General features: G+C 43.4%; 1 protein-coding gene across 1 annotated transcript in view; it reads right to left on the bottom strand.

Annotated features, from left to right (window-relative positions):
• The window catches only part of IQCA1 (IQ motif containing with AAA domain 1), a 95,224-nt gene that overhangs the window by 15,012 nt on the left and 55,526 nt on the right, over nucleotides 1–24,686 (bottom strand). Inside the window, exons 9-15 of the mRNA XM_062642250.1 lie at nucleotides 22,478–22,553; nucleotides 18,986–19,092; nucleotides 18,682–18,777; nucleotides 13,244–13,302; nucleotides 9,967–10,049; nucleotides 7,805–7,912; nucleotides 4,066–4,265 (exon numbers count right to left, since the gene is read on the bottom strand). Of these exons, the coding sequence (XP_062498234.1) occupies nucleotides 4,066–4,265; nucleotides 7,805–7,912; nucleotides 9,967–10,049; nucleotides 13,244–13,302; nucleotides 18,682–18,777; nucleotides 18,986–19,092; nucleotides 22,478–22,553 (729 nt within the window). The remainder of the gene's footprint in view (nucleotides 1–4,065; nucleotides 4,266–7,804; nucleotides 7,913–9,966; nucleotides 10,050–13,243; nucleotides 13,303–18,681; nucleotides 18,778–18,985; nucleotides 19,093–22,477; nucleotides 22,554–24,686) is intronic.

Below are 24,686 nucleotides of genomic sequence, written 5' to 3'. Positions count from 1 at the left end.
CTTGCTAAATAGCATAATCAAATAGCCTGAGAAGAGCCTTCTAACAATGACAGTGATTATTTCTGCAGCTTGCTGCTCTGTAAACCCCCTTGTTCAGTAGAAACAGCATAAACTGAGATGTTGATATACAGAGATGACTTCTCCGCTGGTATTTCCTCCTGGCCACCTCTTTCCCAACCTTTTAGCCTGGTTAGTGTTGCACTCAAAACATGTTCCCACGTGTTTTCTGTGCAATGTGCTTTCTGTGTGCTGCTGCGGCTCTGGTAAAAGACCTGAGAGGTGTTGTCTCACTCTGGTGGTGATTAACCTGATGTCTGCTGTACGGTTGCTAATGGAAGGCCAGTGCTTGTCATTTTTATTGCCTTGGAGTTAAGCCTTATGAACTACCTGCACTTTCACACTTTTGTGTTGTGGAGTCATGCATCCAACCTCCCATCCTCAGTCCCTTCTGGATTTTGTTTTGTTTCTATGCATCTTTCACTGTCCTTTATTATCCTTCATTATCCTTTTATTAGCATGTTTTATATAAGCTGTTGCACTACAGGAGTGGTTTGTGCCTTGATGGGAACACTGGCAAGCCAAGCTATGGGTTGGTACAAGCTGGCAGAGAGTTTAGGTTGGCTCAGTCCATGGAAAATGTGGCTTAATTGAAATATTTCAGCATGTTCTGTCTCACACTTGAAGGATGAGTTTTGTTTTTGGGAATGTTGGGAAGTGCTTCTACATTAGAGACAGCCTCTCTTTACTCTGAAGCAGAGCTGACCTGGCAGGCTGTGCTGTGTCTTTATGGAGAATACAAGTGCTCAGGCTTGGTGTTCACAGCTTTTTCCAATAGCCTTCCTATTTGAAATTAATCTTCCTTACATTTCCTTTGAATAGGAGATTGAAACATTGGTGTTTTCCTGTCCTAGTACGAGAAGTCATTTCCTCTTTATGACATTTAAAATGCCTGCTTTGAGTAACACGCAAGCCTCTCCTTTTGGATCAGGGCTGGTATGTCTCTTGCAAGTCTCCTCCCTAAATAAGGGAGGGGAAAAAGAAGGAATTTGGCTCTTGCATCTGAAACAAATTAAAGTTCCATTTCTTTCCATTGCTATTCACTTGTTTAGGGTGTCTCCCACGAAACAACTGCCAGCAGCCAATGCTTGGTCATGGCCGGAAAGTTTCCTAATGGTCATTTTATGTTCTCCAGAGTTTCTTTTCATTACAGCAACTCTGTTTGCAGATGTGATAGGTAATTGGAAGTGCAAGGTTACTCCACCTTTATCACAGCAGCCTTAATTCTTAGATACTAAATGTAATTATATATTAAATCTTGGTGTTTAGCAATGGTTACATGGATCATAAGATAGCAGAAAAAGAATGTTTCATTGTCATTCACTTACAACTATAAGTAGAAGGTGTGTATTCTGCTTGACTAATTCTATATAAAGGCACTTGTGGAAAGCTGGAGTTGAAAGCTTGCTTGACAACAGTCACAGTTGCTGTTTGCAAAAAACATGACCAGAAACATCTGAATATGGAGACATGGTGAATCTTTCAGTGGCCATCTGCATGCAAGGTGTACTATGATGTGCCAGATAGTAGACTGAGAGCATTAAATAATACATGGCAGTGGCAAGATACCATTGGCTTTCATGGCATGTCAGCTCTGTGTGCCTCTGTACACTGTAGCCTTACAATAGCGTCAGTGCCTGTCTTGTTACAGGGTAGCCAAATACTGGACACAGTGTCTGGCTGTGGTGTCATAAGTGCCAATTAGGATGGAATCAGTAATTGCTGTAAGAGGCTGGCTCTACTCTTGCTAATAGAGGCCAGCATTTGGCTGACTTCTTGCTGCATTGACATGCTGTTGACTTGCATTCAACTTGCTGACCTTAAGAAGCCCCAGTGCTTTCTTCCAAAGCTGCTGTCTAACTGGTGGGCTACAGCCCAGACCTCTTTGTGCTGTTGTGTGGGGTTACTTCATCCCAGGTGCAGGACTAGCATACTGGATGGGAGCACCTGATGTTGTAAAAAAGCAGCAACCGTTGGTAGGACGAAGGCAGTGGATGACTGTGGCAGGGACTTGAGAGTCCCCAGAGGCAGGAAAAATGAGACACATTTGGCACTGTTAAGAGCAAATAAAGAGGGGCTGTAGCTGCAGAGGTGAGAGCCCGTGTGGCTGGAGGACTGCTTCAGCCTGGCTCTGAGAACCCACAGAATCTGAGTCAAAATCAGCAGCACAAATCAATGGCTCAGCCCTGGGAACAAAAGGTGGCACAGAGAGGTGAAGCAACCAAAGGAATTAGGAAAGGAAATTGAACATAGTTGATGTGAATGATGCTAAGGCAGGCTGGTGCTGTGTCAGCATGAGTTTGAACAGAAATGAGCATGCAAGTGATGCAGCCCTTGGAAAGAAATAGTGTGCTGTGCTGTTTGCTCTGTGGTTAAAGGAGCAGAGTTTGAAACAGCACTGCTGGTGCAGTTGGAACACCTTTTGATCAGCAAGTGCTTGGCTAGCCCTTATATCACATGACTGCAAGCAACTTCCATCCTGGTAACTCATGGCTGCTTTTGTGAGAGCTACAGTAGACAAGTCAGCTTGGACTCATAATTTTGGGGGAGGTGTTGGGTAATAATTCAATTTATTCTCAGGTAATGTGGAAAAATGTAAGGGGTTTTATATACCTGTATCTGGACTTATGTGCCTATGTGTGTGTATATCTAGACTTAAATATCTAACGTGTACAGGTGTACACACATTTTATATATGCTCTAGTTATTGTACATATTTTATATGTATATATGTGCATGTATAAAAAAGCCTTAACTTCAGCTGGCACATTTCTGTAGGAGTAAAAAGGTGCCCTCCCTTCTCCTGCGTTTAAAGGCCTTGTGCTGTAGCGAGGACTAGATGATGGGAAGGATGGTGTGTGCACTGTGCCTGCAGCCAGACATGTGCTTTGCTATTGATGAAGGCAGAGAAACTAAGTGGAGAAGGGTGAAATGTGCAGAGCGGAGGGAGGAGAGGGAGTATTAGCTCAGTCTAATGGCACTAGCTTGTGTCAGGGAGTGCTAGACCTAGTGTCAGTGTTGCAGCATCAAAGGTGCATGATCACAGCACCATTGCTTTTCCTTCGGCAGTGCTCTGACCAGCAAGAGATGGGTCCCTGGGGATTGCTTTGCTTTTCAGCTTGAAACCTGACTTTCCTGGTTTTCTGTGGATGGAGGCACCTGTCACAAACCTGCTGTAATGCTGGATTTAATACAGTACATCTGATAACGCATCCCAGGGAAAGCCCATTTGAATTCAGTCTGTTAGTGGCACTGCAAAGCTATTTTACTTGGCTTTTTCTAGCATATGTATTGTGTTTTATCTTTCCAAGAGGATTTTATCTGGAAATGTTTACCAGCTTCCTTCCTTAGCAGAAACACTGAGCACTGAGAATGTGGACGGAATCCTGCCAGGAGAGTGTCTTTATTTTCCTGAGGAGGGTTTGGGCTATGTCCTTCACAGTTCATATGCCTTCTTTAATTTCCAGGCTTCTCATACATTTCTGTTAATGTAATCCTGAACTAGGATTCCCTCTTTTAAAACACTTGCTGATAGGTAAACAGAGAGCAGTATAGGAGAAAACTGGTTTACAGCAAGAGTCCCAGAGAGGAAATATCTGACCACCCCAGTGTAGTATCTGATTAAATGCTGCATGGCAAGCATTCCTGACTGGTGTGCACATAAACAGAGAGCAGAATTCCCTTTATCTGTGATGCTTTTCATATTCAAGGTAATGCAAAGCTTGCACAACTGTTAACATGAAAAATATGGTTCCTACAAGTGATTTCTCAAGAGGCATTAAGTCCTCTACAGCAAAGCACACACTGGCTGTCAGCACGTGGCTTTGAAAGCAGGGAGGGAGTTTCCATTTGGGTTAGCAGTCCTTTGGACGTGGGGCAGCTTTGCCCTTGTATGACTGGTGTGCATATTCCTCACTGTGGAGGAACTATGACTCAATGCCCCATTTGTTCCGCAGAAGATGTGCTGAACTGAACTAACTCTGTAGAGAAGTACATGAAACACAGTACCTTGAGAACCATGTGAAGCATCATTTGCAGGCCACTCTTGCCTGAATACTTCCCAGTAATGCTGGAAGCAGATAAATTGAAGAGGTTGGCTCCTGTTTCTGTGCAGATGGCATGGACCAACATCTTCTTTCCAACACCAGCAGGTCCAGCTAGTAACAAGGCCTTCACCAAAGGAGCCTTCTCATGGACTATTTGAGAACCTGTACAAAGTCATATGGCATTATTATTGTTTTAATTTAAGTCTGTCATAAAGGTAATAGAGTGATTCATCCACTGTCAATAATTTGTAATGTGAATTATTTCCTTAATATGGCACAAGTACTCTTGAGCTCAATTCTGTAGGAGTTACCACATTTGAGTTAGCATCCCTGTTTGTAGTACAACTCAACCACCTTTACTTACACACTCTGATGGGCAAACTCCAGCTCTGAATCTGTGTGAGATCAAAGAGCAGTAACTCACTGATAAATGTTTGAGGATGGACACAGGATAACAGCACTGAAAAGGAGCTGATGCTGGTTGCTATGTGTACAGGCCTGGTGCTCCTCACAGGGACTTGCTTTGTTACACAGCAGTTGTCAGCTCCCTTCCTCAGCTGTCTGTCAGAGGCAGGGTTAGAGATGTACCTTTGGCTTTAAGCTTTGCATCTGTTTTGAGAGCAAGTCCTCACTTTCTGCAACTGGACAAAGCCATAGACTCAAGTTGCACACAGGACAAAGAGAATTCCCTCCTTCTGCTGACAATTTCCAGCTTCCCCATCTTGAAAGCAAACAAACTAATGGGAGTCTGTTGGAGCTGTGTTTGTCAGTGATTCTGAAACCAGATGTTTCCATGTGTTTTATTTTATCTCCTTTAACTGCTGCCTTTTTCGGGTAATTTTTCCTCTTAAATGTTATTGCTGTTCAGTGAGCATTGGAGACGCTGACTGCCTGTCACTGAGGCTAGCTGTTCTCCAAAACCCTTTACTGCTGATCATAGCATCCCAGACTGGTTTGTGTGTGTTGGAAGGGACCTTAAAGCTCATCCGGTTCCAACCCCCTGCCACAGGCAGGGACATGTTCTACTAAAGCAGGTTGCTCTGAGCCCTGTCCACTGGGAGCTGCTCTAAAATCTACCCTTAGGGATCCTGCTCTTCTCCAGGCTGAAACAGCCCAGATCTCTCAGCCCAATAAGCCCTCTAAGCCTGCCTGCTGAGTGTGGTGTTAGCTCATCTGCAGAGGAGCTAATAGTATTCCCCAGTTTGGAACTCAGCATCTGCATGTTGCAGAGCAAGTACAATATTATCTGTGAGGAGGAGGATCCTTTTCTGTTCCCTTCCTTTTATTCAGGTGAACAAATGCAAATGCCAGGGTTGCTTTGCTTTACTTGCTCTGCCAGCAGCAATGACTGCTCAGCATTTCTAAATCTCTGCCTATGGCAGCTCCAGGTAAACTCATTCTGGGCTGTAAGAAATACATCCATCACCTGGGAAAGCCTGGAAGAATTGCCTGTGTTGTGGAAACAGGACCACTGAAAGATTTAGGTGGCTGATGGTGATAGAACTCGTCTTCCCTGCAGCTCTGTTCTTCTATGAATTAGGTACAGGTAAACCTCTAGAGATGGAGGTAGTAGGAAACGTCAAATGCTGTATCTGTACGCAGTGGCAGTTCTGTAACATCACTGCCTCGAAGCCTAAAACCATTCTGTGTGAGCAGTGATGGTTGTTGCTAAGGCAAATTTGAATGTGTGTGAGCATCTGCCACTTCTGAAGGTCTTTGGGACTGGTGTCTATCAGACTGTGGGACTAGTGGGGGAAACTGGCCCCAGAGGTGCTGGGCTGCAGCAGAAGCCTCTGGCTTAGCCTGGAAAAGTTCTCTGGGTTAAGGAGACAGCTAAACCCAAATCCAGTCAGGCTGCCTATTGTGTCCTAATGCTTTAACAACCCAAATAAATGACAATGAACCAACTGCGAAGATGAATGCCATTATTTCAGGGCTGTGCAGGGTGTAGTGAAGTTGTCAGCCACCCAGGCTTTATTAATATTTGGTGGTTCCATACCAATCTATTCCTTTTACACATCAATTTATTATGAGGGGAGCAGCAGACTCCTCTGTGTTTAAAGATGAAATATAGAGGCTACTCTTATTTCTCCTTCAGCTGCTTATAATTTTCTCAATGCTATTTAAGCTGGGGGCTTTCCTTGCCATCAGGTGATTATTATGAGAATAACTTTTACTTCCACACATACACCATTATATGATTAACTAGTTTTGAGATGAATTAAGTGAAATGTCATTCGTAACGGAGCACCCAAAAGGTAAAACCATTCCTGTGCCTCTTTTTGGCTCATGCAAGAGCTTTCTTTACTTAAAGGCATTTTAAAAATGCTACAACAAATACTTCTTGTTTAACTAGTCCAGGGGCATTTCTCCCTGGAATTTTAAATGGTAGAAAATGTATGGATTCTCTTTCCTCCTGCCTCAGAGAGTGTCTTGGGGCTTGAATTCAGTAGGTTTAGATAGCATTAAAACATAACCTTGGAGGAGTTATGTGGTATACAAAATACCACATTGTAGTCAGTGCAGACAGCAATAACTGCCGACCTCTCTCAGCTGACTGTGGTCAAACTTGCAGCCAACCCCTGAGAGTTAATCCAAAAACCAGCTGGGAGTGTTTTAGATAAGGAAAGCCCATCTAGGCTGACGGAAGGGGTGTTTGGAGCATCCTGTTTGTTAACCTGGTCTGCAGATAGAGCACTCCTGCTGCCCTACAGCTCAACCTGAGACCAAGTGGAAGCAGCCTTGTGCACTGCTGCACTGAGCTTTCTACAGCACATGCCCTCTGTGGGGACAGGGAGAGCCACAAAACATCCGAGAAGAGCCTCAGAGCATGTACATAGAGACCAGCCTGAACACAGGTCTGTCTGGGAGGCGTGCAAAGGGGAGGGGAAAGCAGAAGCTCAGTGTCAGCTTTGCTCCATTTGCCGGAATGGCAAAAATAACATTAGTTATTTTGTCCTAGTTATTTTGTCCTATAAAGGGGCTCAGCAGGCAATGGCACAGCCTGGGGGAGGATATGCCAGGGAGGATAAAACCTCCCTGAAAGCCGATCAGGAATGGCAAAGGATGCAAGTGAAGTATGGGTAGGGGCCCTTGAGACAGGCAGGCACTTCTTGCAATCACTAGAATCTGGCATATGCCATTCCCAAGTAAAATATGGGATAGATTTTTCCATTAAAAGCATGCAACCCGACCCAGCAAAGCTTTGTTAGGTATTGGCAAAGTCTTAATGCAAACTACAAGAGCATTTAAAAGTGTTCTCTCTGATGTACAAAATGTATCCAGACTAATTCCTTAAATGACTGTGTTGTTTAGTACTGAGTAACATTACCCAGCTTGTAAAAGGTAAATTGCAACCTTAGCCCTTCCCTTAACTTGATTAATTTTGATCACTGGAGCTTGTTTTAGCTATTATCTTTCCCCAGTGATTTCCTTTTATGTGCTGCCATTCACAAACTGTTAACATGCAAACGGAGATGGTTTGGAAACGCAATACCTGACAATAGCATGTGCAAGCTCCTTTATGCACTATTAAATTGATACGGTCTTCACTCAGAAGGCTTAATTGAAAAACAATTATACTGCAAAATGCTTTAGATTACGATTAATCAAGCCTTGTCAAAGCCGGTAAAAATGCACGTTACTGACAGGAAGCAAAGCCATTGTATTCTGCCCTCTGGTAATTTCTGCTGTGCTCTTACCTAATGGCAGTATTCCATACAGTGCTATTAGCTGTCTGACATCTGCAAGAGAGGGCATTGGCTCTCTATCTGCCTGCTGAAGTGTGGTCCCCAGATAGCTGTACTCGCCTGTAGGGAGAAAGCACGGGCTTCATAAATGTGACAGTGCATTGTTAGAGAAAGCATAACTCGAGTCATGAAAAACTACCTTAGAATACCAATATAACGTGCTCTCAGCAAACCCAGGGGACAGGGATTCAAACAGGGCAATATTGGTGTGGAATGTGGCCCTGAGCAATTCGGAGAGGTGAACTGCAAAGGAAGTTGAAGTTAACACACTGGATTCCCCTTCCAGCCTGTGGAAGGTGTTCAGCAGAGCCGCCAGTCTCAAATAACCTTTGAAAGAAACTTTGTGGAGAAGCATCATTAACAGCACCATAAATCACATTCACTGGCAAAGGATTTCTAGGTTTGGGATTCTGCAGGGTTGGATGCCAGTGAAACATGCTCTGTCAGAAGGATTTTAGAAAGGGGAAAAGCTGATTTAACAAGCATTCTCCCAACTGCATCACATCTCAGCCTCTCGCTGTGTTAGACATTGGAGTGTGTCACCTCATTTGGTGGGTTCTTTGCTTTGCACTTAATCTGTGTTTCTTCAAACAAAACAGCCCAAGACAACCAAAAATCCCTGACATGAACTGATTGAATCTTGCCTCAGCTCTTGTTACAGAGCCATGATCACACTGCTTGCCCTGTCAAAGTCCATACACAAGACATGTTAGAGAACAAAGATCCAGCAGGATGGGCCACAAGCAGGAAAACTAGCTGTGATGATGTAGTCAGTGATTATTTTTTAGCATCAATTGCATGTCATTATGGTGAATATCTCAAAAAATTGTGTTTTATTGGAATGAAAAAGGGAGAGCGCTGGAGCTTTTTTGAGCAGGGGTATGTTAGCAATGGTTAAGAGAGAAAGGGGAGTTATAATTTGGGGGCCAAAAGGCAGACAAGCCCTGGTGCAACTGCCCCCTCCCCTCTGAAGAACAAAATTCATTTCAGGTTTTATCTTTTATTTTAGGAGAAATCAAAAGACCCGGATAGGAATTAATCTTCACAGATTTAATTAGAAGGCATCAAAGGGTTTAATTGCAACTGAACATAAATCATGGTGGATACTCGCTGACTAATTTAGATAAGGTCACCAAGAAAATTAGTTCAGTGATGTCGGTTTGTCATAGAGGGGGGGACATTTCAGTGCCTTTACTTGCTGTGTAGCACAATTCCACTCTGTCCCTTTGCCAGGAACTGGGATGGAAGTGACCTTCCTTAGGCTTCAGCCCTGTAAGAGCTGAGCAGTTGAGGACTGCAGAAGAGCCACAAACCTCAGGGTCAAGGGAAGATAGCCCAAAGCTACCTCAGCCTATTTCCAAGTTTGATGTTACCATCTGTTAATCATTATCCACTGGCCAAGATGTGCTTTAAAAACATCCCTGGCAGGGAATGTTTGTTAGACAAATGCAGCCTGGTTGGGTGAGCAACGGAATGATGGAAAATTTCCCGTATTTTGTTTCATGATCTTTTAATGAGCATAAAATGGGCAGAATACTTGTTAATTCAGCCTTCAACAGAGTGGTTTGGTTCCACCTCCTGTGTAAAGCATAGGCAAGCATGTCTGACTGCAGCTGCAGGTAACAGAAACTGGGCAAGAGGTCTATGAACTGCAGAACTAGGCAGAGGCACATCTTAAATCAAGGGCCAGATATGCCTCAAAGCAGTGCTCAAAGTTGATGGGCAGGCAGGGAGGTAAAGGTAAGAGGGTGAGTCTTCTCTGCTCAACAGACTCATACTGAAGGCCAATGCCTGGCCAGTGCTGCCGAAAGGATATCCTGGTTCCACCTCAGAGTGGCTTGTGACAGACAAAGCCATTCAAGGCTTCCAGGTGTTAGTGCTTGGAGCTAAGCATCAGCTTTCCTAAGAGGCCCTTGGTTTCACTAGCATAAGTGGAAGGTAACAGGCACCCTGCAGAAGCAGGTTTGCTTTGCATAGATATTCAAGTTTGAAAGTCCTGGAAGTGTAATTACTCTTGAACTCCCCCTTGACTGGAAATAGGGGCCAGTGAACACTGAATGGCTGGAGGTTTGGTAGGATTAAACACCATATTAGTTGTAATATATGTACTTTACCAACATAATCTGAGAGATTCACGGTCTTGGCTTTTATCAGCAATCCTTCTTCCACCAGTTCCTTATACAGAGAATCGATGGTCCTATGGACAAGAGACATCACTCAGAAATCCCAGGGCGCTGTCAGTAAAAGCTCAGGCCTTCAGTAACTGAACTAGCTTGAGAGTTATGTTTCCTCAGCTTTATAAATGCATTCTGTGGCTCAGAGGTAAAGGTGATTAATGCCATTAATATGAAACCAGTAAGTACAGCTTTCTGCATTATGGCAAGAGATCTCTCCCTGCCTCACACACCACATGGCTCCCTCTCCCTCTCATACCAATTCCATTACCCATTTCCAGGTGATGCAGGATCAGTTATGACTTGTGTAATAGGCTTGTTCATTAATATCAATTACTGGCAGATTATTTTTAAATGATACAGTAATGGCAATCCTAGCACTACTACAGCTCTTCACTTAGCTCTTCAATTAGTAGTAATTCATTAATTCTTCTTGGAATTTATTCTGTTTGCAATAGACAGTCTCACCTTGTCAGCAACATGATGTGAATGACTTGATCAGAACAACCAGTGGTCTACCTACTGCAGTGTCAGGATCATGGTAGCCAGAGGAGAATCAGCGGGAAAACATACACTGGAAATAGGCACAACTTCTCCAGTGGAGCAGTTTTTTCCTAACGCCATTAGTGGCTGGAAATAACTCCCACTAATTGAGGATTTAATACAGCTACACTTGTTCCTGGTTGTCTACAGATGTGAATGCTCTCCACACACTCTCTCTTGGAGTTCTACCTAAGTATTGAATTGAGTGATGTTTTTGGCACTAGGTTCTACAGATGGATACTGCTTCAAGGATTATATAAAATGAATAAGCCTGGTGGAAACTCTTGTATTGTTAGCATAAGCAATACTGACTTGAACCTTTATAGGTCTTCCACTATGCACTTTGCACATCCTCTTCCCTTTTTTTGCCTTAGTCATCTATCTTAATTGGGACGTTCTGGTATGGCCGCAATAAAAATATTCAATAGGGACTCTCAGCTGGCTAATAAGATATATCTAATTTGAGGTCCGTGGCCTTCTTCAGCTGGTAAGTTTCATGTTTATGCAGTGTTAGTGGCACAATTAGTATAGGAGCAATAATAAGCAAATACAAATTGGAACTCACCTTCAACAGCATTGATTTTTGCCTCTCTGACTCTTATTCTCAGTGATTTATGTTGAGTATGCATCATAAAGCTAGCAGAAGGTAGAGTGGGACTAACCTGACACTTCTGTTGGGAGAGTGACTTCTACTTTTCCTGTCTTATTTTTTTTTACTGTGCAAGCTTAATGATGCATGCCCTGAGCCTCCTCCAAGTAAGTGTGATGTGATCAGTCTTTGTTGACTGAAGCCCCTTGCGCCCTGTTCTCCATGCCAAAACCAAGCTGAACCTCAGCTTCTCTTGGTTATTGCTGTAATGCTTCCTCCTTCCCTGCTCAGCAGGGAAGAGCAGCGCATGGAGCCAAAATGACAGATAAACTCTGATTTAAAGCCACTACTACAAAGTTTGTGTTCTTAAAAGGCTGTGTGTTGTATTAAGTTTATATGTAAAGAAGCAGGTATGTGCAAGAGTGGTTTTATAAGCGCAGAATATACATGTCCTTGTTAGACTTTGGTGCTGTTTTTGTAGTAGAGGTCATGCTCTGTTATAATCTATGACACATTTACTCTAAATATTTGCTTGGAGAGGTTATTTTCAAGTAGGTAGAGAGATCACTGGCTGTGTAGCACCAGCCCCCTAAATGATCTAGTCCAGGTCTTGCTGAGCATGTCCTGTAAAAATGGATTCATGGAGTGAATCCTGTGTGCTTCCCCCTGCAGTGATTGAGGGTGTTTGTCTTAATGCTGCTCTCTTGGGATCTGGGTCTGCTTCTGCTGTGCACTGCTGCTGGGTCAGCAGGTCCCAGTGGTGCTATCTCTGTGTTTGTGTTATGTGTACAGGTGAAGAATAGTGGATTGTCAGTGAATACATCACACTGAAATGCACATCACTGAAAATGTAGTGTCACAGAAAAAAAAATACACTCAAATCCTTCAAATAAAATAAGGATGCTTGAAAAAGCAAAGGTGCACAAGGAATTGCCACGTCTGCCAAAACTCTGGCAGGGGGTTGGAACTAGATGATCTTAACCTGAACTATTCTATGATTCTACTCTAACTCTTACTGACAAGTCTGGGAGATCTGGGCTGGTTTAGCCTGGAGAAAAGAACGCTTCTTAAGGGAGCTGCTCTGGGAGCATCTCCAGTGCCTAAAGGGGCTACAGGAAACCTGGAGAGGGGCTTTGGACAAGGGCCTGTAGGGACAGGACAAGGGGAATGGCTTTAACCTGCCAGAACAGGGGAGACTGAGATGAGCTCTTAGGCAGAAGCTCTTCCCTGTGAGGGTGCTGAGGCGCTGGCACAGGGTGCCCAGAGAAGCTGTGGCTGCCCCATCCCTGGCAGTGTTCAAGGCCAGGTTGGACACAGGGGCTTGGAGCACCCTGCTCTAGTGGAAGGTGTCCCTGACTGTGGCAGGGGGTTGGAATTGGATGAGCTTTAAGGTCCCTTCCAACCTAAACCATCCTATGATTCTATAATAAGTAAGATTTATGTTATGTACATGAAGGGTGATTTATGGAGTACAGGGGCCTGTCTACAGCCTGCCTTATCAGGTTTCAGCTGGAATGGAAAATCTGACACTCAACAGATTTGCTCTGTGCTTCTGCACCTGCAGAGATGATGGGAAACAGGCAAATGGGGCCTATATCCCACCTAAATGCTGCATGTGCTCACCTTTGCATACTGGAATTAACTTGACTGAAGCTGATGGCGACTGGTCCTAGTGGTGTGGTGTTGCAGAAGGGGGATCTTAATCTGTGTGCATTGTTGAAGTTGGGGAAAACAAGGATCTGTGCTATGGAGCATGAAAGCAGTGTTCTGTTGGCCTGTTATGTGTTGTGCTATAAAGCCATTGGTCAGGAAGGGGCTGTGTGTAGGTTGCTGTGTTCACTGGGAATGCAAAAAAGGTTTTAGGTAAAGCATATGTGTTTGTAAAAGTGGGGTTTTTAGAATCTAGGCTTTTTATGCATATTTATAACTGTTAGTAAAGAGGTTTTATGTACCATAGAGTTCCTGATGCTGGTAAGCATAGTAGTGTTGAGATGCACTTGGTGTAATTACAAACTAAATGGGTTGATAGTATATCTAATGCAAAAAGGATGCACTCAATCTCAGGTAAGCAGGTCCTCTCTTTACCTGTCAGGAGTTAGATCTTCTTCCAGCTCAGATATCTTCTTCCTTGTGGTTGTTTTCTTCTGAGGACCACAAAACCAGACAGGAATTAGTGACCTTAGCACAGAGATGTGGTTTTGAATGTATTGAGGAAGAGGGAGAGTCAGAACAGCAAATGCTTGTGTTTGAATGTGGCCCTTGTCACTGAAGGAACCCAAAGGGAAAAATCGTATCCTTGAATGCCTGAAGGGAAAGGAAGTCATATCCCTGTTTATAAGAGCATAGGAGATGTTCCTATCTATATCTATCTGATTATTACATCTATCTGAATATATTACTTACTATCTGATAATTTCAGCATGCTTAACCTATGGTAAGATTCTGACTTGTGTCTCACTTCTCTACCTACTGCAAAAAGCCCATGGAAAACAGAAATAAGAAAGATGTGAATCAGTAATGACAAGCCCCTCCATTAATTAAAGCTCACAAACCATAAACACAGTTAGGGATAATTAGTTGTGGAGAGGACATCATTAATCCATGTTAGTGCCCACCACTCGTGTCCACAGTTCAGTTCTGCAAAGCACTTTAGAATTACTTCATTGGAACTATTTACACAGCAGTATTTGTGCACCATGGGATTTCTTCCATGGCTTACATTTAAGCTCTGCAGAGCTCTAGAGGCTGTGTTGTTGAGTTAAAGAATCCTATAGAAAATGCTGGGGGGTTTTGGTGTTGGTTTCTTTTGTGTTTGTCTTCCTAGGATGGATGAGCAGTGTTCACAAACACATGAATTGTACGTTTCCAAGGACATCACAATGTGAATGGGTCAGTGACTGTTACTGTTTGCAATGCAACAGACATCATCTGGATGAAAAGATAAACTAACCCCAGAACTATATGGATAAGCTAACACGGAAAAAGCGATGTTCTTATGTTTTGTATGGGAATAAAGCCAACAACCCTATCTGCAGAACTACACCTCAGGTTTCTCTACATAAATAAGCTTGGCAGCAAATACTCATTAGAATGTGCCAGTGGGGCTTTGTTTTGCAGCAAAGGAATGGGAAGAACAAAGCATATGCCATGCTGGTTTAACAACTGAGGAAATAGACTGTCAGCTGTTTATTTCTGCTGTTCTCCAGCTTTGTCCTTTTAGCTTTCTCCCAACAAGCTAGAAATTACATATCATAGGGTCTGCCTGGGAAGAAAAGCTCATTTCTACCTATGTAAAGGCACTAAGCATATGCTGAATTTATTGGCCAACTGGTATTGTCCTCAAGGCAGCTTCACCAATAAAGTAACTCAAGAGCAACACAAAAATGAACTATGCAGGGGGAAAATGTGTTTTCCTAATTAACATAAACAGCATTTATGGGGAATTTGGCAAACACTGAGATGCCATAAGGGGAACTCTGAATTGTAGACAATGGCTTTCCCCCAAAATGCCTTATTGGGAAAGGCTTTTATTTAGAAAATGATAATGTTTAATGAATGTGAACACGTTCATCATTTATAATGGAAATCTCCTTGTTTCTGTCTCCGAAATGTCAGCCTAGCTTCTGTGTAGCCATCCATTCACTTGGTTATTTTCTGCTTTGGTAAGTCACATGTAGTGAACTGTATTAGCTATTAGTTGGCAGATGACAGCAGACTGACTTCTGTGCTCAGTGTAGTATCTCGTCTTACTGGGTGGGCTCATGAAAATGGTTTGAATAGCTCAGAGGCTGCTATGAGCAAACACGGACCTCATTTCAGACTGGACTCCAGAGCAGTGTCTCTGGCACCAGAAGGCACAGAGTAGCCAAAATGTCTCACTGAGGGAACTGTTCCATGTTGGAACTGCAGGATCTGTGTCACCCTTTGGCTGTGGTTATCTGAGTCCTGCTGCCATCAGCTGTGAGCAGCTACTGCCAGCAGGTCTGTGGGAAGGTACCAAGAGAAAAGCGCTCCTGTGGTTTTAGGGAAATGGTAGTGTGTAAGCAGCAGTGTGTGAAGTGAGTGGATTCCTTGGATCATGTGTGGTGCTTGTGCATGCACCTGCTTTGGTTTAAGTCTTTCCTGCAATGCCAAGATAGAGACAGCAGCTTCTGACACTTCTACAGAAAAAGTCCTGGGACAAAGATGTTGGAACAGGTTGCCCAAGAAGGTTGTGAATGCTCCATCCAGGTTGGATGGGACTTGGAGCAGCCTGGTCTAGTGGACTGTTTCCCTGCCTGTGGCAGGGGGTTGGAAGTGGGTGATCATTAGGTCCTTTCCAACCCAGACCATTCTATGATTCTATGTTCGCACTAATTATTAAGCTCTCACTAAGGGGGGGGGGGGGGGGTGTGTCTGAGCTGTGATCCCTGTTGGATTTAGCTACAGCATCCAAAGAAGTTACAGCTCTTACAGTTGGCTGAGAGCTGTGGACACTAATCTCCATCAGATACAGAAAATCCAACAGCAGTTCTGAGCCACTGCCCTCAAATCCAGCCTTTCCTCATTTTTGACCCAGCCTGTCTTTGGGCCTTATTCATTATGGCTTTGCTCTTATCAGGTCTTTATACTAAGGTTGATATTCTTGTCATTGCTTTGCTTTTTTGGTTTTCTTTGTTTCTGCCCAACTGCATCATTGATATCCAAAGCTGCACTGAGATGCTACCGAGGCCTATTTACATGCTTAGGCTCCTATGTCCCCTCTTTCTGTTTTTCTCCCCCAGTGCTGAGTATGCCTTTGTGTATGTGTGGGTGTGCTCAGCTGCAATGGGATGCTTTACCTGCACTTGGATGGAAACAAATCCTTGGGGGAGCAGAGCAGGAAAAGCAGCACAATGGGCTTAATAAAAAGCACTCTGATAAGCACTTAAACATAACTTCCAGGTCAGTAACTGCAGAGAGCTTATCTGCCAGCTCTGATGTTGGGTGGAAACCCAGCCTAAAGAAGCTAGGTCTGTTATGGTTCACTTTGCTGCAGATTCCCAAGGGAAGCACCACTTCCCAAGGGAAGATAGGTCTGTTGTGGTTTACTTCGCTGCAGATTCCCAAGAGAAGCACCATTGGCTGCTAAATCCTATGTGCACTATGGTGGTGGTACATGGCATCCATCTAGATGAAATACTTGTAAAGCTGGTGGGTTGTGCTGAGCTGGGGCTGTCAGCAGAAAGGGAAGGACTCAGAATAACATATCAGTAAAAAGACTGCACTGAGATGAGGATGCCACCAACTTTTTAGACATCAAACACTTTGGCAGATGCTGGCCCTCTCTCTTTCACCTAAAGGTGCTTTTATAACAGGCTCCTCTAGGCTGGGTGGGGACTTAGACCTTCTCTTCAGGTTGGATAGAAGGCAGAAGTTCTTCCCTGTGAGGGTACTGAGGCACTGGCACAGGGTGCCCAGAGAAGCTGTGGCTGCCCCATCCCTGGCAGGGTTCAAGGCCAGGTTGGACACAGGGGCTTGATGCAACCTGCTCTAGTGGAAGGTGTCCAATAGAGTGTTCCCTGGCAACAAAAAGCACTTGAGTTCTACTGTGGTGTCTTCCTGCAAAGAAAGGAGAAGAAATCCCTCCTTAGCACACAGCGCATGGCCAAATGCAGCATTGGGAATTTGGGGTAACTGTCCGTAGACAGAAAATTCCAGTTATGAGAGTTCACTTTAAGAAATGACCCTTGCTGCCCATTCCCTACTGACAGTGCAGAAAAGGTTTGATTTATCTGAAGAATATTGAATCCTCCTGAGAATGCTTTTACATTGTGCTCCAGACATGTTCATGGCTACAATGAGAACTCAAACCCACTGTTACTTGCACTCATATTTGAGGGGAAAGGTATGGGTAACACATGCCTTGAAAGCCTAGAGGATTTTTGCTGAATAACAAACGAATAACCTGCTTCTGAACCTTTCCAGCTCATATGATTCTGGTTATAGAGGCCAAATTTTCATACAGCAGATCTGAAGGCTGGGCAGATGTATGCACTGGTTTACGGACTGGGGTATTTCTGCAAATACTAATTAGAAAAAAAGCCTTTGCCAATGCCAAATTCAAATGGTTCTGCACAAGGAAGATGTTTTTTGACTAAAATCTCATACCTCCTTACATTCCCCACCCCAGGCAATTGTTTGGTTGCATCTATGTCGTGTGTCGTCCTGTCCCCCCTGTCCCCCTGTGTCCCGTCCCCCCTGTCCCCCCTGTCCCCTCCCCGTCCCTGTCGTCCCCCCCCCCCCATCCCCCCCGATTAAGCCTTTAGGGAACTTCTATTACTCAATTAGTACTTTTCGCCCCCTCTTTTCCCACCTTGTTCTCTCAGGCTACTGGCACAAGCTGGGAGAACAAGAGTTAAATAACCTCCCTCCACCCAAACTATTCCAATCCTATCTTGAAAGTTCAAAAAACCCCAAACAGCTCCAAACATAACACTTGATAACTCTAGTGTGACATTCTGAGGCAGAGTTTAGCTGATCTAAATGCATCTGCCCATGATGACTTTGGGAAGATGGTTGTAATGTTTTGTCTGGGTATCTTCAGCCTCCCTATTTTTGAAAGGGATTCAGCAACCCAGTTGGTATCAGCTTTCAGAGCTGCTTCAGTTTTGTGTTATTAAATTGCCCCTGTCAGATGAAAGAGCATTTTTAGAGATAATTTGAGCAGAAGTACAGCAACAGCAAGTATTTGCTTGCTAAAAGGATTATAGAAATGAAATACAACATGAGATTAGGGCTGGCTATTTGCCCTGAGTATTTGAAGTGCATCTGCTGATTGAATGGTGGGGTCTGTAAGCTTTGAGTTATTTTGCACTGACATGATCTATAGTTTAAATGCTTGGGTAAGGAATTTAGGGGACCACAAGCTGTGGAATTCTGTGTATAGATGTGAACATGACATGTGCTGTGTTCCAGTGGGTAACTCATAAAACAGGTTAAAGATCTGCATTATATTTAATTGGCTCAATTGTAAGTTCCCAAACCCTTCAATAGTAAACAGTAACATAATTAACGTGTACCTGCTGTAGGTGGTCTATGTGTTGTATGGATAAATGAAAGGTTACACCAAAGCATTCAAAGTGCATTATTTTGCTGTATGTTAACCAGTCCAGCAGCTGGAAAAATTCCTGGCACCCAGATCTGCGCCTTCCTTGGAAAACTGTATTAATCTGAACATGTCACCTCCAAGAGAGGGATTGCTTGGATTTTCCTGTTTGACTGCATTACAGGATTTCAATAGGGTGTGTATCCCTCTTGAAAATCGGATCTATTTTGCAGATTTATCTCTGGAACAGTTCAGTTTGTCCTACGCATGTTTATAAAGGTTAAGGAATAATAATGGCTAAAGGAAAAAGACTTTTAAATGGTTCTGACTTGAGATTCAGTGAATGTTTGTTTAGGGTGTGTATTTCGACATTGGTATCTGTGAGACTGGGGTTTGCACTGAATACAGGGTGGAGAATTGAGATAGACTCTGAATTCTCCCAACTTGCTGCCCTTACCTTATCACTCTTTTTCCCTTTCTTGGCTTTGGAACTCTTCTCTCCATCCACAGCCAGCTTGAGATTCTCCAGTTTGTGCCGCATCAATGCATCAACCTATCAGACAGACAGAGTTTAACCTAGGTCTGCTGTTGTGCCACCGCACTTCAGTCAAATGTTCAGCTAAACAAGCATTAAAGCAAAGAACAGATAGCAGGGGCTCTGGAAGGAGCTAAGGTCTATGCCAGGGCCAGTTCTTACAGCTGTAGAGAGAGATACACAGGCAGTGCACATTATTAGTGTCCTTGGACTATTGTAAGCACACCTGCACTCTGATCTCCTTCTCCACTTCTCCCCGTTTCTCTTCTTTCATCAGCTCCGGGTCGTGATCCTGGAGAAAATCCCATCCCTCGTCTCTGTTCTGCCAAACGGCTGTTATCCAAAAGGAAGAAAAAAGGAGAAGAAAGTTACAAAAGCCATCGGTTTCTCCAACTGCTGCTGGGCGCAAGAAATAGGTACTTGTCAGCAGCTTCTATCAAATTACTAGCTGTATGAAAGTAGCAGGCTCTAGGGACCCTTCCCAAGTGCAGAGACCTGTTTTGTTAGGATCTGTAAGTCTTGAGGGTAACTTTTTTCCTTGCCTTGGGCTGTAAATTGCTATCAAACTTCAGGAGGATAATGGGATGTAGAGGCTGTCATTTGGAGGTTGAGAAGCTGAATACCTGGAGTGTTGTTCACCTTCAAAAGCAGATACCACAGCATTGACCAAAGCATATTGTGCCCAAAGCTGGCATTCTTCTCTCTGTTTAATAGCATAGTGCTTTTTTTTTTTCCATGAAGAGTCAAAAATGACTCCTGTCCTGAGGAGTGTGCTCTCTGTGCATGTCTCTTTGCTGGTATAATGCAGGCTTGGAGACCAAAGGAAGGTGTTTAATTTAAACCAGGAAGTTTCCCTGTTCTCTGTTGCTATCTAATGCTAAGTTAAAACTGAGGCGACCTTGTGAGTTAGCCTTTGTAGTAATTCACATGAGGCTGAAATATGGTCCAGGATCAAGGAGTAGGCTTAAGCTTTAAGCTAAAAGAGGGGAGATTGAGATGAGCTCTTAGGCAGAAGCTCTTCCCTGTGAGGGTGCTGAGGCGCTGGCACAGGGTGCCCAGAGAAGCTGTGGCTGCCCCATCCCTGGCAGTGTTCAAGCCCAGGTTGGAGACAGGGGGTTGGAGCAACCTGCTCTAGTGGAAGGTGTCCCTGCCTGTGGCAGCAGGGGGTTGGAACTGGGTGAGCTTTAGGGTCCTTCCTAACACAGAGAAAGTTTTGCCTTTGGGGAGCTTAAAGCTTGATGCAGTAATTGAGAGGCAGATGAAGTCTTTCCCTAAGAGAGACAAGACCCACCTGATAGAGCACCTCTATTTCTTAGTGTTCTGTAAAGGATAAGTAATCAGGAGACCTAACAGAGGAAGCTTGTGCAAACTGATGATGACCACCCAAAGCCCATAACTTTACTTTTATGGAGGCAAATTGCAACTTGCTCTTTAGAAAGAAAACTAAATGATGTCTGGTAAGCTTGGTGCATGTCTGAATTCTCCACTAATAGCAAAAGGTGCCTTTTTAACGGAAACGTCTTCTGTGTTTTTGGAGGCAATTTAAAGGAAGACAATTCATACCTTGTATTTCCTTGCATTTCAAGTCCTGATAGTATCTTTATAAATGACAGCTAATCTCCAGCAGCATGTGCTAATTCGATTTCCAGATGATTAAGAATTACACTTGAAAACATAGGCTCCTTTATGAATCTGTTCTGTTGAAGGTACTTTTCCCTCTACCCACTGTCATTTCTAAGGCACTGTAAATTCAGGAAGGTTTTCACAGTACCCATAGGAGACCATTCAAGTTTAAGCCCAGTTATTATAACACTAGCTGCTATTTCTACTCCCTATAAATTTTCAGAGCCCAATTATGCGCAGGGTATTTGTGACTTCACACATAGGGAATAGTTTTTGCAGGAGAGTATTCTGAGTTTCACAAGTGAAAAGGGTAGAGATGGAGAAGGATGGTGCATTTTCTTTGATAATGAGGAAAGAAACTCAGAGGTATAGACATTAAATTCTTTACATTACGTGCAGGTCATCAGATGGCATAACAGATGTCATGTAGGATGTTAAGAGGGAAAGCTGATTTGCCCTAGTTAAAAGGTACCTCTTCCAGGCTGGAATTTCAGCCTTGGGGAAAGGGGATGTTACATGGGAGTTATATGAGGTTTTAAACACTTTTCTGACTGGGTCACCACGTGCTGTTTCACAGAGGTACTGGGTTTAAAAGGATCCATAGATTCTTGTTCCTTGGGGTCTTTTTAATCTTAATTGTTTATTGCAGTTTGTGACTTGATGAGTGGTTAATATCCACTGCAGGCAAACTAGTGACATCCCCACAGGTTAGGCAGCTGCCCCTGACATTATCTGGCAGTGAATTTTCCAAGTCCTATATTAGCCACTAGGTTAGAGGCCCTTCACTTAAAAAGAAGCGATCAATAACTCCTAAGTGTTAGATGCTGTGTTGTTCTTTTATAGACCAACAGAATGCTTTAAGGTTTAGTTTAAAGCGAGGCCAGGAGGCTGAGGATGTTGTGTTTGCACTGGCTGGTCAGCAGAGCCTGGTATTCTGCTACAGACAGGGTCATCCAGCTACAGGAGCTATTTATTGCATGCGTGTGTGTATGCAATGCAATTTATATGACCTCTTCTAAAATAGCATGTGTGCTTCTCTGTGGATTATTTCATATGCATACCTCTAGCTCAGGACTCAAAGCCAGCCCAGTGCACTAATGTGACTGCTAACCATGGCCATCTCAGCAGCATTAGCGTTCACTCTACAGAGCAGTAGCTAATTCCAATATCCCTGAATTTCAGGTAACAGCTTGTGACTGTTCATGGAAATAAATGATCTGAAGCATGAAACTCTTCTTAAAAAGGCCACTTCCAACCTCCTGGCAAAAGGATTTGAATCTTGTGATGCCCGATTAGAAATATGTAATATCACTACACTTCAGAGTTTGGGCCATAGAGTATTTGGGTTGAACTCAACTATCCTCTGCAACACTGAGCAAGTCCTAAGTATCAACTGGGCAGCTGTGTAATGGGGGAAATAGCATCTTGCTGCCTCATAGCACAAGGTACTTCAAAAATAAACCCCAGGAAGATGGAGGTAATGATTTTGGCTTCTTTAGACTTGCTCCACTTAAACTCTTGCTGTTCCAGTGTGAAAGTAGGTGTCACACAACTGTTTCCAACAATATAAGTGTTTTAGCTTGAGTCTGGCAAATGCAGTTCAGCAGCTTGTAAAACTGCCCAATACAGGTCTAGAGGAATAGTAGTCTTCATGAACTCCAGTGATGTTTAGGTAGCTGTACTGTGTGTAGGTGAATGAATTCATGGACAGAGGAAGGCAGAGTTACAGGAGCATGAAGACATTAATGCTGAGGCTTCATTTTCAGTAATGCTTTGGAATTACTTCAGATGTCACTTTTGTTGCCCTCAGAAAAGCCCTTGCACAAACATTACAGCACATTGCTTCTAGTTTGGTTACTTTTACTCATAGAAATGTACCTTTCTGTATCATTAGATCAATGATTTTGAGAGACTCCTAAGAAGACTTGAGGTACTGACAGGCTCCTTTCCTAAATACCTTCCGATCTAATGTCCTCATTTCTGTAATGTTCCAGTAGTTTGGGCAGCTGCCCAGCTTGACCTTATAAGAATGACATTCAAATTAAGTTGAATTAGAAGAACATTCCAGCTGTAATTGTTATCTTTTTCTACTGACCTTTGTATTGACTGTTTCCTTCCTCCATTATTGAAAGGAAATTACTCGGAGCCATTTTCCAGCCTTCATCCTTTTCCTAGATGGGGGAAGTGGACAGGTGGTGAAAAGTCAGCATATTTATATATTAGAAACCTTGCAAGTATGAAAGTGTGATAATTTTAGTTAGACTTTTAAATATTTGTTTTAATGTGAGCAGTAAGACAACATCGTTCCATAGAACCATAGAATAGTCCTGCCCCTACAGGCCCTTGTCCAAAGCCCCTCTCCAGGTTTCCTGTATCCCCTTTAGGCACTGAAGCTGCTCTAAGGTCTCCCCTTAAGGAGCCTTCTCTTCTCCAGGCTGAACCAGCCCAGGTCTCTCAGCCTGGCTCCAGAGCAGAGCTGCTCCAGCCCTCGTAGCATCTTTGTGGCCACCTCTGGACTCAAACTTATTTTCTTTTGAGTCAGCTTGTGTATTTTGTTATGTTCAGTTGATTGATCCCATGCTTGTCCTGTGTTAAGTGCTCTAAGGCACCTTGAACCAACAGTGTACATTTCAGTCTAAGCAGAGATAGGGAAATAAGTCTGACCATGTTTCTGCAGCTTTCCAAAGCCTATCCCATGCTAGGTGGTTCTTATTCAACAACAGGGAATTTTTCGACTCCATTGTGCACTTTTGGTGTGGAGATTTTGCTAATGATTTTCACTAAGGACAAAGTATGTCTCACTTAAACATTTCTGGATGAATCTGGATGTGCAGCTTTCCTCATGTTCAGTGAGGAAGACAGGTTGCAGCATGTTAGGGTGAAGCAGAACAGACTTGTCTAACATGTGCTCTGCTATTGAAAAGAGGGATCATATGGTGCTGAAGCTGTGGGTTTTGTTTGTTTTCCTTCTTTGTGTGTGTGGTGGTGTTTTCTTCTTTGCTTAGGTGCCCAATGGGAAATCAAATCAGCACCTTACAGAGAAAAGCAAACAGAGTTACTTTGATATCAAATCTGCTTCTTAAGAGATTGCTATCAAGCCTTTCAGAAATATTCAGGTTTCCTTCTGGGATCAAACTTTTGTTTTCTTTAAGAACTGAAGTTACAAGTCAGGCTTTTTTCTGCCTGCATCACTGTGATTTCTAGCCTATACTTATTTTAATAAGTGTCCTGCTGCTAGAACTTTTCTCAACTGGTCTTAGACACTATTTCCCTCCACCCCTGTCAGAATTATAACCTTGGAGAGAATGTTCCCTTTGTTCTTTCTCAATGAACCATAGAGAGCCTGATATAATGGCTCAGAATTTTACTAGACAGGACTTGTGATGGCTAAAGAGAGGAGAACAACATGAAGTTATAAAGCCCCAGAGCTCTATATTGTTATTTCACCCCATTCCAAAACAACTGTGAGGGGATTGAGATTAGTTTCTGGTATCGCTGGTTCTTATCTACTGACATGTGCAAACCCAACAAAGAATCAAATTTACCGTGTGACAGTCAGTTTTTTAAGCTGATGAGTGAGTTGCCATCTAGTTTCAGAAGCTTGGGTTGGGTCTGACATTTTCAGTGTGCCTCAACATTAATGTCTCATTCTGACCTACTCAACTGTCTGCAACAGCCTTTTTCATTGCCTCTGCAAGACCAGAGGCATCATAGGGGTTTGTTCTGGGCCAGCTGTGTTGGGAAGGAGCAAGGACAAGGGCAAAGCTGCAGAAATCCATTAGAGGACACCCTCGTGAATGCTTCCAAAGGGAAATGGGCTCTCTGAGATGCTGGAGTTCTGTAACTGTGTATTACAAGGGTCTTTAAACTCCAGATTCAAAAGCTTTTCTAAGCTATTATCTTCTTATATACCCTTTTATCTGAGCTTTCCCATAAAGTTCTGCAGTGTATACATTGACTTAAGGGCTTACACCTTGAAGTGGCACTAGTACAAGTCACCAGAAGTCTTATTGACAACAAACAGTTTGGCATCAGTATTATTTGGCTTAGGTCTGCAGGTCTTATACTCCTTTCTCCCACGGGTTGGCTCTGCTCTGCCACTAGGGCACAACGAAGTGGTACCAGTAATTTTACCTTCCACTGCTTGGAGTATGATGCCTTCACTAATGCTGTGATAGTGCACTCTGTGACAGTGTCACCCTGATGACAAAGGACTGAAGACATGTGTGACCAGAGCCTAAAAAAAATATCTTGTTTGCATAGGAGCAGCCACCACTCACCCTTCCTAGTTAGCAATGCCAGAT

Source organism: Pezoporus occidentalis, unplaced genomic scaffold, assembly GCF_034315485.1.
Source record: "Pezoporus occidentalis ecotype Australia unplaced genomic scaffold, CSIRO_AGI_Poc_V1 ctg118, whole genome shotgun sequence".
NCBI lineage: Eukaryota > Metazoa > Chordata > Aves > Psittaciformes > Psittacidae > Pezoporus > Pezoporus occidentalis.
Note: the sequence above shows the minus strand (reverse complement) of the source record. Positions and strands in the feature narration are given on the sequence as shown.